This window comes from Salmo salar, chromosome ssa09 (assembly GCF_905237065.1).
Source record: "Salmo salar chromosome ssa09, Ssal_v3.1, whole genome shotgun sequence".
NCBI classification, from domain to species: Eukaryota; Metazoa; Chordata; class Actinopteri; order Salmoniformes; family Salmonidae; genus Salmo; species Salmo salar.
In genome coordinates this window covers 58,052,133-58,068,121 of record NC_059450.1, presented here as the reverse complement: position 1 = coordinate 58,068,121, position 15,989 = coordinate 58,052,133, and the positions used below count along the sequence as shown (strand labels likewise).

General features: G+C 43.8%; 1 protein-coding gene across 1 annotated transcript; it reads left to right on the top strand.

The window, feature by feature from the left end:
* Positions 1–2,042: 2,042 nt before the first annotated feature.
* Positions 2,043–11,727, top strand: nkap (NFKB activating protein). Its single transcript, XM_014211799.2, has 8 exons — positions 2,043–2,563; positions 8,124–8,204; positions 8,322–8,386; positions 8,591–8,686; positions 8,786–8,822; positions 10,477–10,662; positions 10,865–11,014; positions 11,123–11,727. Exons 1-8 carry the CDS (start codon positions 2,199–2,201, stop codon positions 11,295–11,297), a joined length of 1,155 nt encoding a protein of 384 aa, XP_014067274.1. The 5' UTR covers positions 2,043–2,198; the 3' UTR covers positions 11,298–11,727.
* Positions 11,728–15,989: the final 4,262 nt, after the last annotated feature.

Below are 15,989 nucleotides of genomic sequence, written 5' to 3'. Positions count from 1 at the left end.
CACTTATTGATGAAGCCAATGACTGATGTGGTGTACTCCTCAATGCCATAGGAAGAATCACGGAATGTATTCCAGTCTGTGCTAGCAACACAGTCCTGTAGCTTAGTATCTGCGTCATCTGACCATTTCTTTATTGACCAAGTCACTGGTGCTTCCTGCTTTAGTTTTTGCTTGTTAGCAGGAATCAGGAGGATAGAATTATGGTCAGATTTGCCAAATGGAGGGCGAGGGAGAGCTATGTACACGTCTCTGTGTGTGGAGTAAAGGTGGTCTAGAGTTTATTTTCCTCTGGTTGCACATTTAACATGCTGGTAGAAATGAGGTGAAACGGATTTAAGTTTCCCTGCATTAAAGTACCCCGCCAACTGGGAGCGCCGCCTCTGGATGAGCGTTTTCCTGTTTGCTTTTGGCCATATACAGCTCAATCAGTGAGGTCTTAGTGCCAGCATTGGTTTGTAGTGGTAAATAGACACCTACGAAGACTATAGATGAAAACTCTCTTGGTAAATAGTGTGGTCTACTGCTTATCATGAGATACTCTACCTTAGTTGAGCAAAACCTCGAGACTTCCTTACTGTTAGATTTCGTGCACCAGCTGTTGTTTACAAATTTACACAGACTGCCACCCCTTGTCTTACCAGAGACGGCTGTTCTATCCTGCCGATGCAGTTTAAACCCCGCCAGCTGTATGTTATTCATGTCGTTGTTCACCCACGACTCAGTGAAACATAAGATATTACAGTTTTTAATGTCCCGTTAGTAGGATATTTGTGATCGTAGTTCATCTTTTGCTATCCAGTGATTGTATGTTGGCTAATAGGAATGATGGTAGAGGCAGATTACCCAATTGCTGTCGGACTCTTACAAGGATCCCGATATCGCTGTCTCTCATGTTTTTCTACTTGCACACACAAATTCAGAAATCAGAAGGATGGACAGCCACAACATATTTGCTTACGTTGATTGGACTAAATTGTTTCTGGTATCTTTTAGTTGTCACTGTATTAGACTAAACAGAGATGATTTGATGATGTTGCTACCGGGTTTTGTGATAAAACAAAGGTGTGTTTGATTTATTGTCTCAGCCTTTAGGTTTATAATTCATATGACTTGCGACCGCGGTATAAGAGGTTATGAAGCAAACAACGCAATTATCAAAACGCTTAGGTTTTAATATGGCTTTTTTTCTGGTTTCCCTAGTGATTTTACCCACGAATCTCGAATGGGCTTCAGCCTGCCCTCCGAATTCGCTACAACATTCTGCTGCGTAGCCTATGCGAACATCTTGCAAACAATCTGTGCATAATGGAAACTATTACGTTTCAATGTCACATGCACAAGTACAGTACAATGCCTTTCTTGTAAACTCAAAACCCAACAATGCAATAACCGATAACAATGTATTACTGGAAGAAAAAAAACATAAGAATTACACAATTAAGTAAGCATACTAAATACAGGAAATATTTATAAAGTCAGTTCAAATAACATATTTACATGTGCAGGGATACTGGATTGTTGGGAGGTAGATATGCATAGGGCTAAGGGGACAAGGCAACAGGATATAAGATACAGAGTATCAGCAGCTTGCATGTGAGTGGGTGTGTAGAGTCAGTATACACAACTTTATCCGTGGTGCTTTACAAACAGTAATATGTCCCCGTTATGGCAACTATCCTTCTAACGACTGTAAACTACGTGAGCACACCCCATACAACGAATTCTCTTGGGATCCTGGAGACCGGAGGCTATGGGTGTGTCCCATGTCAGCTGCTCTCCAAATTCGGGACAAACAACCTGCTGCTAGATCATACATGGCCAACAGGAGTCGTAACATTTGTGTCAAAACAGTTGCATCTGGTGTGATATCTACACATTTGCCTCAGTTCAAAACGTTTCAAACTAGATATGTTCAACGGCATTATTTGATATAATCAATACAGCCCACAATTCAAATGTTTTAAGACAGCAACATTTGCTCGAGCGTCTGCTAACTACGCGGAACTAAAGAGCATTGTGCTGCATGTTTCAAGGGGGACCTGTTTACAGTCCCACGGACCCAATCATTTCCCGTTTCTTAACTCACGTAGAAACAACGCTGTGTGGCCTAAACAGTAGATTAGGTAGCTCGTCTTGTTTATTCTTCACCCACATATAGAATTTAGGCTGTTCGTATTAGTGGACATAAAACGAAAGCGATGCCTCTGTCCGATCAAGAACAGAGAGGCCCCAGAAGACGACGACGGAGCCGATCTGGCAGCGGCAGTCGATCTCGCGACTCCAGTCCAGTCTTTGGGCCCATGCCCAAGGCCCCCAGATATGAAGAAGAGCTTAAACCTCCCCGAATGTCCGAGAGAGAAAGAGAAATGAGAGAGAGAAATGCCAAAAGGTTTCGTACGGAAAACCCCCGCAGTCGTTCTAGATCTCGAGAGAGGTACAGTAACCACAGCTGGTCCGATCAGCGCGGTGGCAGCGCCGGTAGATACGGAGGTGGTGGTGGCAGGAATGATTACTACGAACGGGATGATGCTCAACGCCAGAGACAAGACGCCTTCATCTCCAGGTAAATGGAGTTAGCGCGCACAAAACCGTGTCTCAGCTGTTTAGATATTTGTGCACAGTTAACTAGTATCCGTGCAAATGCAACGCTTGACCCACACTAGCTAGCAAACGACAAATTGTTTCAAGGGTTTGTTAAGTCCTGTTTAAAATGAGCCAAATCAGAGATGATTGTTGGCTTTTGTTCCAGCCCAAGATGCCAATACACCTGACTCAACTAATCACAGCCTTGATCATTTGGTCCAGGTGTGTTAACTCTGGACTAAGTGGAGTCCACGCTATTGGAACTTGCACATCCTGTGCATCTAGCCTGGGACAAAGATTGTCTATTATATTGACAAAGTATTCGATTAGATGAGTTTATTAGTCACATGCACAGGGTCGCAGATGTAATTGCAGGGTACAGTGACATTCTTAAGCTATTCGAGCGACCATTCTAACAATGATGGGAGGAGGCAAGATCTTTTTCTATGGTATATTGGCGATCACACAATTTAATGTGCATCCCGCCACCTACTGTGCAGGATGGAAACAGAATTCCCAAAAATAAACAATAAAACAACCAATAAACTACATCAAACTTTTCTGTTAAAATGAAACAGATCTGATACCTACACAGGCTCAAGGGGAACCTGGGAGGGTTCGATTGACTGCTCAAACTTTTGCCACCTCAATCTCCTTCACCCTTTCAGGGCACTCCAGGAACTCAGGAACATGATTCCCCCGCCACAATTGCAACACCGTCGTCATTCTACACACCGTTCTTCAATATACTCTGTTTGCACACACTTGAAACATGGCCAAATCCTTTACAATTCTTACACTGCAATGGTTTGGGGACGAAAGCTCTTACAGCGTATCTCGCATAACTAAGCTTCACATCTTTATCAAAAAACAACAGGAGCGACAGACCTTCTTTTTCTCCATTCACCCAGCGGGTCAGACGCCGGGCACCAACCACACCAGGAATTCTCTTCAGGTGTTCAACCTGAACATCTGTCGTCACCCATGAGATGACTCCTTTGATGGGTGCTCTACTCCGAAGTTCAAAACACAACTTCTGTTGTTTGGATTCTTTTGAGGCTCACTGCAATCTGCAATTAATCGAAATAAGACCACTCCTGGTCACTCTGACAGACTCCACTTTTCCCAGCGCATACTTCACCATTTAACACCTCAAACGGGTTTCCCGCATGCATCCTTACTCAACAAACGCATCCCAACAACAAGCAATTCATTATCATTCATACACGTATCCTCCACTCCAATTTTAAACAATTCCCTTTTTGTTCCAGTTTTCGCTACTACAGTTGTCCATTCAGAACATTAGTCTTTACCAACTTTGCTCGACTCAAACTCAACATCCACTTCCACCATCTTTTTCCTGAACCAAAACCGTAGTCCCAGGAGGCGAGATCAGGTGAGACCGTTCTAGCCAATGAGAGGGCAGATAGTGTGAACAACAGGCTATACAGAGAGAGGAATCATCTTTGCAGTGCATTTTCTTCTTCATTAGCTAATTGCACCCAACTCAGAGCAATCCCCACCCAGTTGACTACTTTAAATGGTGGAAGCCCTCAATGGCAATGTCCATGCTAAAGCAGGTTATATCCATGATGAATCCTATCTATCTCTTTGACAACAGGCAGAACTAGAATATAAAGTTGTTTTTGGGTAAGTTGCGAAGTGCCACATGAGTCCACTTATATCAGTACATTCGTAACAACCTAACCATTACAAACCTTCTATTAGACTAAATAAGCCTCACACAGCAAATTAGCAATTACATTTTTTGTTGACCAAATTCGACCTCCATACAAAATTTCCTCACTTCGTGGGCTTGTTTTTGTGGACAGATTTTGGCCGGTGAAAACTTCTCGGTTCGCCTCTTCCTCTGCCTAGGACTAGAATTGGTCACAGGGTTTAATGTATTTCTTGTATATTTTACATTTACATTTAAGTCATTTAGCAGATGCTCTTATCCAGAGTGACTTACAAATTGGTGCATTCACCTTATGATATCCAGTGGAACAACCACTTTACAATAGTGCATCTAAATCTTTTAGGGGGGGGGGGTTAGAAGGATAACTTTATCCTATCCTAGGTATTCCTTAAAGAGGTGGGGTTTCAGGTGTCTCCGGATGTGGTGATTGACTCCCCTGTCCTGGCGTCGTGAGGGAGCTTGTTCCACCATTTGGGTGCCAGAGCAGCGAACAGTTTTGACTGGGCTGAGCGGGAACTGTGCTTCCTCAGAGGTAGGGAGGCGAGCAGGCCAGAGGTGGCTGAACGCAGTGCCCTTGTTTGGGTGTAGGGCCTGATCAGAGCCTGAAGGTACGGAGGTGCCGTTCCCCTCACAGCTCCGTAGGCAAGCACCATGGTCTTGTAGCGGATGCGAGCTTCAACTGGAAGCCAGTGGAGAGAGCGGAGGAGCGGGGTGACGTGAGAGAACTTGGGAAGGTTGAACACCAGACGGGCTGCGGCATTCTGGATGAGTTGTAGGGGTTTAATGGCACAGGCAGGGAGCCCAGCCAACAGCGAGTTGCAGTAATCCAGACGGGAGATGACAAGAGCCTGGATTAGGACCTACGCCGCTTCCTGTGTGAGGCAGGGTCGTACTCTGCGAATGTTGTAGAGCATGAACCTACAGGATCGGGTCACCGCCTTGATGTTAGTGGAGAACGACAGGGTGTTGTCCAGGGTCACGCCAAGGTTCTTAGCACTCTGGGAGGAGGACACAAGGGAGTTGTCAACCGTGATGGCGAGATCATGGAACGGGCAGTCCTTCCCCGGGAGGAAGAGCAGCTCCGTCTTGCCGAGGTTCAGCTTGAGGTGGTGATCCGTCATCCACACTGATATGTCTGCCAGACATGCAGAGATGCGATTCGCCACCTGGTTATCAGAAGGGGGAAAGGAGAAGATTAATTGTGTGTCGTCTGCATAGCAATGATAGGAGAGACCATGTGAGGATATGACAGAGCCAAGAGACTTGGTGTATAGCGAGAATAGGAGAGGGCCTAGAACAGAGCCCTGGGGGACACCAGTGGTGAGAGCACGTGGTGCGGAGACAGATTCTCGCCACGCCACCTGGTAGGAGCGACCTGTCAGGTAGGACGCAATCCAAGCGTGGGCCGCGCCGGAGATGCCCAACTCGGAGAGGGTGGAGAGGAGGATCTGATGGTTCACAGTATCAAAGGCAGCAGATAGGTCTAGAAGGATGAGAGTAGAGGAGAGAGAGTTAGCTTTAGCAGTGCGGAGAGCCTCCGTGACACAGAGAAGAGCAGTCTCAGTTGAATGACCAGTCTTGAAACCTGATTGATTTGGATCAAGAAGGTCATTCTGAGAGAGATAGCAGGAGAGCTGGCCAAGGACGGCACGTTCAAGAGTTTTGGAGAGAAAAGAAAGAAGGGATACTGGTCTGTAGTTGTTGATATCGGAGGGATCGAGTTTAGGTTTTTTCAGAAGGGGTGCAACTCTCGCTCTCTTGAAGACGGAAGGGACGTAGCCAGCGGTCAAGGATGAGTTGATGAGCGAGGTGAGGTAAGGGAGAAGGTCTCCGGAAATGGTCTGGAGAAGAGAGGAGGGGATAGGGTCAAGTGGGCAGGTTGTTGGGCGGCCGGCCGTCACAAGACGCGAGATTTCGTCTGGAGAGAGAGGGGAGAAAGAGGTCAAAGCACAGGGTAGGGCAATGTGAGCAGGACCAGCGGTGTCGTTTGACTTAGCAAACGAGGATCGGATGTCGTCGACCTTCTTTTCAAAATGGTTGACGAAGTCATCCGCAGAGAGGGAGGAGGGGGAGGAGGATTCAGGAGGGAGGAGAAGGTGGCAAAGAGCTTCATAGGGTTAGAGGCAGATGCTTGGAATTTAGAGTGGTAGAAATTGGTTTTAGCAGCAGAGACAGAAGAGGAAAATGTAGAGAGGAGGGAGTGAAAGGATGCCAGGTCCGCAGGGAGGCGAGTTTTCCTCCATTTCCGCTCGGCTGCCCGGAGCCCTGTTCTGTGAGCTCGCAGTGAGTCGTCGAGCCACGGAGCAGGAGGGGAGGACCGAGCCGGCCTGGAGGATAGGGGACATAAAGAATCAAAGGATGCAGAAAGGGAGGAGAGGAAGGTTGAGGAGGCAGAATCAGGAGATAGGTTGGAGAAGGTTTGAGCAGAGGGAAGAGATGATAGGATGGAAGAGGAGAGAGTAGCGGGAGAGAGAGAGCGAAGGTTGGGACGGCGCAATACCATCCGAGTAGGGGCAGAGTGAGAAGTGTTGGATGAGAGCGAGAGGGAAAAGGATACACGGTAGTGGTCGGAGACTTGGAGGGGAGTTGCAATGAGATTAGTGGGAGAACAGCATCTAGTAAAGATGAGGTCAAGCGTATTGCCTGCCTTGTGAGTAGGGGGGGAAGGTGAGAGGGTGAGGTCAAAAGAGGAGAGGAGTGGAAAGGAGGCAGAGAGGAATGAGTCAAAGGTAGACGTGGGGAGGTTAAAGTCACCCAGAACTGTGAGAGGTGAGCCATCCTCAGGAAAGGAACTTATCAAGGCGTCAAGCTCATTGATGAACTCTCCAAGGGAACCTGGAGGGCGATAAATGATAAGGATGTTAAGCTTGAAAGGGCTGGTAACTGTGACAGCATGGAATTCAAATGAGGAGATAGACAGATGGGTCAGGGGAGAAAGAGAGAATGTCCACTTGGGAGAGATGAGGATTCCAGTGCCACCACCCCGTTGGCCAGATTCTCTCGGGGTATGCGAGAACACGTGGGCAGACGAGGAGAGAGCAGTAGGAGTAGCAGTGTTATCTGTGGTAATCCATGTTTCCGTCAGCGCCAAGAAGTCGAGGGACTGGAGGGTAGCATAGGCTGAGATGAACTCTGCCTTGTTGGCCGCAGATCGGCAGTTCCAGAGGCTGCCGGAGACCTGGAACTCCACGTGGGTCGTGCGTGCTGGGACCACCAGGTTAGAGTGGCAGCGGCCACGCGGTGTGAAGCGTTTGTATGGCCTGTGCAGAGGGGAGAGAACAGGGATAGACAGACACATAGTTGACAGGCTACAGAAGAGGCTACGCTAATGCAAAGGAGATCGGAATGACAAGTGGACTACACGACTCGAATGTTCAGAAAGTTAAGCTTACGTTGCAAAAATCTTATTGACGAAAATGACGAAAATGATACAGTACTGCTGGCTGGTGAAGTAGGCCAGCTAGCAGTGGCTGCGTTGTTGACTTTGTTTGAACGTGTAGCTGGCTAGGTAACCTCGATAGTTTCAGTACTACACCTTATCATGATACAAAAGCAACTATGTAGCTAGCTAACATAGCACTAATCAAGACGTTCCTTTGTAATGTATTTAGTTTCTACAATGCTGCTCGTCGGTAATAGTTGGCTAGGTTTGGAAAAATGGCGTCGCGGGGGACGAAAATAGCTGGCTAGCTAACCTCGATAATTACTCTAAACTACACAATTATCAAACTATGACAAAGACAACTATGTAGCTAGCTAACACTGCACTAGTCAAATCGTTCCGTTGTAATGTATTAGTTTCTACAGTGCTGCTAGTCTAATGATATGAATTCTATTCCAGGCGGCTACAAGAGAGGGAGAGAATTGGTGAACTTGGATCACCTGAAGTCTGGGGCTATTCACCAAGAGTAATGGCACCAGAGTAAGTAATTGTGCATCTGATCTGACTAATCAAGTACAAGAGTTCAAAGAGTTGGGCTATACACACCAACTACCAAATTATCTACATTTAGATCATTTTGTGTCCTTTTTCAATAAGCTCTGATGAACATACCCCAGTTGAAGAGGATGTGAAAAACAGCAGCTCAGATTCAAGCTCATCCGGTGAGTATGCTGAATTAGCTTTTATAATAGTCCTTCTATAAAAGTCTGTTCTCAGTTAGCCTACATCTGACTGAATGACATGCATTGACTAGTCAAGAACAAAGTGTAACCTGGGCATACTATATTACGTAGTAAGTCAAATGTATGTTCTGATTACACCCTTGAATTGGTGAGAGATCAAGACAAGTGCACTATAATTCATAGATGATAAGAAGAAGAAAAAGAAGAAGAAGAAGAAATCCAAAAAGAAGAAGAACAAGAAACACTCCAATGACAGCGAGTCAGAGTCGGACTCTGGTGGTGAGAAATGTTTCACCTTAAAAAAAAAAAAAAAAATCAAGTACAAAGGCTGCTTGTCCAGCTAAGTTTATTTCACCCTCTAATTTAGTTGTCTTTCAGACGAGGAAGTGAAAAAGAAGAAAAAGAAGAGCAAAAAGTAAGTTCACTCATATCTACATTCTACCTCTACAGTCGTGGCCAAAAGTTTTGAGAATGACACAAATATTAATTTTCAAAGTCTGCTGCCTCAGTTTGTATGTTGACAATTTCCATATACTCCAAAATGTTATGAAGAGTGATCAGATGAATTGCAATTAATTGCAAAGTCCCTCTTTGCCATGCAAATGAACTAAATCCCCCAAAAAACATTTCCACTGCATTTCAGCCCTGCCACAAAAGGACCAGCTGACATCATGTCAGTGATTCTTTCGTTAACACAGGTGTGAGTGTTGACGAGGACAAGGCTGGAGATCACTCTGTCATGCTGATTGAGTTCGAATAACAGACTGGAAGCTTCAAAAGGAGGGTGGTGCTTGGAATCATTGTTCTTCCTCTGTCAAACATGGTTACCTGCAAGGAAACACGTGCCGTCATCATTGCTTTGCACAAAAAGGGCTTCACAGGCAAGGATATTGCTGCCAGTAAGATTGCACCTAAATCAACCATTTATTGGATCACCAAGAACTTCAAGGAGAGCAGTTCAAATGTTGTGAAGAAGGCTTCAGGGTGCCCAAGAAAGTCCAGCAAGCGCCAGGACCGTCTCCCAAAGTTGATTCAGCTGCGGGATCGGGGCACCACCAGTACAGAGCTTGCTCAGGAATGGCAGCAGGCAGGTGTGAGTGCATCTGCACGCACAGTGAGGTGAAGACTTTTGGAGGATGGCCTGTTGTCAAGAAGAGCAGCAAAGAAGCCACTTCTCTCCAGGAAAAACATCAGGGACAGACTGATATTCTGCAAAATGTACAAGGATTGGACTGCTGAGGACTGGGGTAAAGTAATTTTCTCTGATGAATCCCCTTTCCGATTGTTTGGGGCATCCGGAAAAAAGCTTGTCCGGAGAAGACAAGGTGAGCGCTACCATCAGTCCTGTGTCATGCCAACAGTAAAGCATCCTGAGACCATTCATGTGTGGGGTTGCTTCTCAGCCAAGGGAGTGGGCTCACTCACAATTTTGTCTAAGAACAGCCATGAATAAAGAATGGTACCAACATATCCACCGAGAGCAACTTCTCCCAACCATCCAGGAACAGTTTGGTGACGAACAATGCCTTTTCCAGCATGATGGAGCACCTTGCCATAAGGCAAAAGTGATAACTAAGTGACTCGGGGAACAAAACATCAATATTTTGGGTCCATGGCCAGGAAACTCCCCAGACCTTAATCCCATTGAGAACTTGTGGTCATTCCTCAAGAGGCAGGTGGACAAACAAAAACCCACAAATTCTGACAAACTCCAAGCATTGATTATGCAAGAATGGGCTGCCATCAGTCAGGCTGTGGCCCAGAAGTTAATTGACAGCATGCCAGGGTGGATTGCCTTGAAAAAGAAGGGTCAACACTGCAGATATTGACTCTTTGCATCAACTTCATGTAATTGTCAATAAAAGCCTTTGACACTTATGAAATGCTTGTAATTATACTTCAGTATTCCATAGTAACATCTGACAAAAATATCTAAAGACACTGAAGCAGCAAACTTTGTGGAAATTAATATTTGTGTCATTCTCAAAACCTTTGGCCACGACTGTAGTCAGCCGTCCATACCTATACACAAGTGTTTTCCTCAACCGTGTTTTGGCTTCTCCTCACAGGTCAAAGAAGTCCAAGAAGAGGAAGGCGAAGAAGAACCGCAAGCAGTCAGCGAGCGACTCCAGCAGCGACGGGTCGGAGGAGGACGCCAACGGGGATCTGTGGGTGGAAAGGACCTGCATCGATGAACACATGGTGGGCCCTGAGGCCCCACTCACTCACCTGTCCCAGGACGACAAGCCTCTCGAGTGAGTATCTATTTTTACATAGAAGGATCTTTCTTACATTCAAGAATATGACCCGTTTTAGTCTGTTGCTTGGTATATACGACTGGCTTCCACATTTGGTCAGGATATTACCACACTATATTCAGCTTTTAAAATGCAGCTTTATTCTTTATTTTTTATTATCAATGAATGGCCAAATCATTTACATACCTTTTCCCACTAGTTTTGGTCATGCACTGCTGCCAGGTGAGGGTGCCGCTATGGCAGAGTATGTGAAAGCAGGCAAGCGTATCCCAAGAAGAGGTGAAATTGGATTGACCAGCAACGAAATCGCAACCTTTGAGATGTCTGGGTTTGTGATGAGCGGTAGCAGGTACATTAGTACTCTTCTGTTTACATTTTGGCATTTCAAATATTTCATCGTATTTTACACATTTGGTTGACGGCTTTGTAACGCTCATTGCAATATTGTAACCCCCAGACATCGTCGTATGGAGGCTGTGCGTCTGAGAAAGGAAAACCAGATCTACAGTGCTGATGAAAAGAGAGCCCTGGCATCTTTCAACCAGGAGGAAAGGCGAAAGAGGGAGAGCAAAATCCTCTCTAGCTTCAGAGAAATGGTGTACAGGAAAACTAAAGGCAAAGAGGAGAAATGAACCCTTTTGTTTCTCTCCTTTCAGAACTTTCAGCTTCGGAGACCATTTTTTACCAACATTATCTTTCGTTGTTTAGTTTCCCATCGTTTCATGATTTGATAATGTATTTTTTTCCCCTCTTTGTATTGTGAATTAGGCCTATATTTTAAGCATCTGATACAGTGGACTATTTTGTTTATGTAGAAAGTTGTCGGAAAATGAATATTGGAATGGGCTTGTTTTCCTGTTTCAAAGCAAACACAAGAATGGACCAGGAAGCTATACTTAGCCTAATACAAAATGTTTCTGTACACTATTACAATATTGTGCATCCCAACATAAATCCAATCCATCCCTGAACCTTCTACCTATTGATGTAACTTTTAATGTTGGAAAAGTGCCTGTAAAATCACAAGTTACGTGTTCAGGATTAATAAATCATTTAAAAATAGTGGGGTTTTATGCTTTATTTAATAGGTACATTTAGTTGTTTCAAATTAGGTTTGGTTGTCTCTGGGAAATGCATTTTAGATATTGGTTAATCTATCTTGACTTAAAATCCTTCCTCTTATTATTCTAAACCTTGATGCCAGAGAGATGTGCATTTATTTAACTGGCACTGGCTTCAGTCAATACAAAGAATTGTAATTCTTTGGCACGATGTGCTTTAGGAAGCGGAAGGAAATGGGGTCAATATAGCAATGAGGGTTTGTTTAAATGCAAGCTTCCCACCCTCTCTTGTCTAAGGATCCTACTGTTTCGTTAGCTGCAGCCCAACTGCTGGCAAAGGCCTAGCACTGAAAACCAAACCAAGCCATTCATCTTGTAAACAACATTCAAATGTCTGGTGGTAGGAGACCAGTTCATTGTTTTACCCTATTAAACAAATTTGCTTTGCTATATTTCTACAGAAGTGCATTTCTGTACATAAGACACGGTTGGTATGGCATTTCAAGGAAACCACAAGGCATAACACCCTCATCTCTAACAATTAGATGTTTTATTTTATTTTTTATTTGTCCTGTGAGTCATACTGAGACCATGGTCTCTTTTACAGATGAGCCTTGAATTACAGAAATTACAGAAAATACACACATCAAAATATAAATACAAAATGCAAGCAGAAAGAAAAACATTGCCATAAAAAACAAGCACATTCATTAGTAATAAGGTCCTCAATCAGCTCTCTGAATTGCCCTAGAGAGGCACCATAACATCAGATTTAAGGACATTTTGAACATCGTTCCACAAATAAGGTGCAATAACTAAAAGCTGATTTACCTAACTCAGATACCAAAGGAATTTCCAGAGTGAGCCATCCCTGAGACCGGGTGTGGTAACTCATGTCTAAAGTTTAGTAATGATAGGTACAGCGGGACTTTTTGTAAAAGGGCTTTATGAATGAAAACATAGCGATGTATCAACCTATGTGACTTCGAAGAGGGACAACCAACTTTATGGTAGAGCATGCAGTGATGAGTACTAAAACTGACTTTAATGAAGTGGCAGCCATAGCCTAGGACAGATAGGAACGTCGACTGAATAATCAACTTTCTACTATTTAGCGAGAGGCATGACCTATTTCTGTTGAAGTAGCCCATTTTTATTCTCAGCTTCTTAACTCATGAATATACTTTTCCTCAAAAAACAATCCAGATGCCCAGATATTTGTAAGCAGGGACACAATCAATATGTACACAATCCAAAGTACATATTTCTAAATCATCAGTTATTTTTATGCGCTCTAGAGAACAACATATACTTAGTTTTACCTGCATGCAATACTCATTTCAGGTCAAAAAAGTTTTAATGTAATACAATGAAGGCAGATTGTAGTTAGGATACAGCCTGGTCAACCGTGGGGACAATAGCATACACAACAGTATCATTGGCATACAAGTGCAGGTTATATTTATTTTACAGACAAGTCAATATTGTTAATGTAAACAGTAAAAAGTACAGGACCCAGAATCGACCCCTGCGCGACACCTTTCATAATATCCAGGAAACCTGATTTAACACCATCAGTAGATACACATTGAGTTCTATCTGTCAAGCAGTTACATGCAGCCTGGTCTAGGCCAATTGAGAAATGCCTCTGAATTAGCAGTGAGTGATCAACAGTATCAAAGGCCTTTGACAGGTCAATGAAGGGGGAGGGCAGCACTATGTTGCTTTTTATCCATACAGTTAAGCACATCATTTCTAATTAGGGATGCAGCAGAGATAGTGCTGTGACCTGGTCTAAAACCCGACTGATGTACATTTAGAATAAATAAGATAAGAAAGGTCTTACCTGAGAATGAATCAAGGTTTCTAATATTTTAGCTCGGCAAGAAAGTTTACAAATAGGGAGATAACGATTTAGGTCACAAGGGTCACCACCTTGGGAAGGGGGAGTATATGGGCCACCTTCCCACCCTTGGGGATAGTGCCAGATATATGGATCTAGAATATCAGCCCCAGTGAAGGCATCTAGCACATCACAGGTAGTAAACTGTTGAAATGAAAACAAAGATTCACTAGAAGTTGACGGGTTAACTCCCGAGTCAGCGAGAGGCTACCAGAGGGAAGAGCAGTTGATTGATTGACCAGGTCTATTAAACCACAGTTTCTCTCAAATAAAAGCCTGCCGAGATAAAAATTATGATTAAAAGCATCACTGCATTAAAAGCATAATTTTCCAGCTATTTTGATTTCATTGTTGGCCTTGTGGAGGTCTGTGTGCCAAGCATTTGGATGGTCAGTGTAGAACAGAAGGTCTGATTTGATTTCCTTGTTTGATTTCAGGATAAAGTCTGCCCTCAGTCTCAGTGGATTCACTTAGCACTTTACTTTTGAATTTCTTTCTTCCTGACAGTTGTAAGATTTTTATGATAAATTATAACAAGATCTCTGAAACAATGGATGCGGTAATGGAGTCAATGGAACACAGACCGTTCCATTGACCAGATTGGCGCACATTCAACAAATCTGATGTTACAAAGTGGATATTCCTCAAAGCCGTCATGATTTATGTATTGTAGCAGGGCCACAATGTGGTTACTTAAGTCCGATTTGGATATATTTAGCTCTTTTCGTAGCATAACATTTAAAAGTTGTCCCTTTTCAGGTTTAGAATAAGTGACTGCTAAATGCTAACTCCCGTTCGTATAAGCTGGTTAGCATAGCTAGCATACAGAAATTGGTGGTGGTAGTAACAAAGTCATTTTTAACTGTAATGCAGTTGATTGGTGACGATGACATGAATGTGAGTTGAGGTTGACATCCATACAAGCATTATACTCTGATTTCTACCTCAACATAGTGTGAAACACACATACACTGAGTGTACAAAACATTAGGAACTCCTGCTCTTTCCATGACATAGACTGACCAGGTGAATCAAGGTGAAAGCTATGATCCCTTATTGATATCACCTGTTAAATCTACTTCAATCAGTGTAAATGAAGGGACAGCCTTGAGACAATTGAGACATGGATTGTGTATGTGTGCCATTCAGAGGTTGAATGGGCAAGACAAAATATGTATGTAAGTGTCTTTGAACGGGGTATGGTAGTAGGAGTCAGGCACAACGGTTTGTGTCAAGAACTACAACCCTTCTGGATTTTGCACACTCAACAGTTTCCCGTGTGTATTAAGAATGGTCCACCACCCAATAGACATCCAGCCAACTAGACACAACTGTGGGAAGCATTGGGGTCAACATGGGCCAGCATCCCTGTGGAACGCTTTCGACAACTTGTAGAGTCCATTCCCCGACGAATTGAGGCTATTCGGAGGGGAAGAGGGGGTGCAACAATATAGAGGGCATGCAGTTGACGTACAACACCTCCTGGCCATGTTGGCATGAATTCTTCTGACAACAACAGCCGAGTGGCTACCCGAAACTGCATGATAACAAATAAAATCAATTTGTATTTGTTATATGCGCCGAATACAACAGGTGTAGTAGACCTTACAGTGAAATGCTTACTTACAAGCCCTTAACCAACAATGCAGTTTTAAGAAAGAAAATAAAGAAATATAAAATAATTAAGGAGCAACAATAAAATAACAGTAGAGGGGCTATATACAGGGGGTTCCGGTACAGAGTCAATGTGAGGGGCACTGGTTAGTCGAGGTAATTAAGGTCATATGTACATGTAGGTAGAGGTAAAGTGACTATGCATGGATAATCAACAGAAGAGCAGCAGCGTAAAAATTAGGGGTGGGGTGGGGCCAATGCAAATAGTCCGGGTAGCCATTTGGTTAAGTGTTCAAGAGTCTTATGGCTTGGGGGTAACAGTGCCTAAAACGAGTTGATTCATCACCATGGTCATTTTCTGTAGCGTATTTGGCTGCTTTAACAAGGTAGGAAAGACAACAGTAAAAAATATGTTTATAGATTACCCACAATCATGAAACACCATTGGTGATACCAATAAGATAAGACTCAAGACCTGTCAGAAAAGCAAAGAAACCTTTTCGCCCATCAACCTGAACCCAGACAGCTGTCAGTAAAGGGTCTGCTACGATCATTTCATCACTAGTAAGTCAAGTCTAATCGATTTTGAGTTTAGTTTAGCTGTTATGCTAACCAGGTGTAAACAACAAAACTACAGTAAGTTAGCCAACATTAGCTAGCTAGATACAGTTGAAGTTGGAAGTTTACACACACCTTAGCCAAATACATTTAAACTCAGTTTTTCACAATTCCTGACATTTAATCCT

Bases quoted from the DNA above. Each gene is read 5' to 3' on its own strand.
- nkap (XM_014211799.2), top strand. From the start codon at position 2,199: ATGCCTCTGTCCGATCAAGAACAGAGAGGCCCCAGAAGACGACGACGG. The intron at 2,564-8,123 runs GTAAATGGAGTT...ATTCTATTCCAG, and splicing joins CAAGACGCCTTCATCTCCAG to GCGGCTACAAGAGAGGGAGA. The intron at 8,205-8,321 runs GTAAGTAATTGT...TTTTTCAATAAG, and splicing joins CCAAGAGTAATGGCACCAGA to CTCTGATGAACATACCCCAG.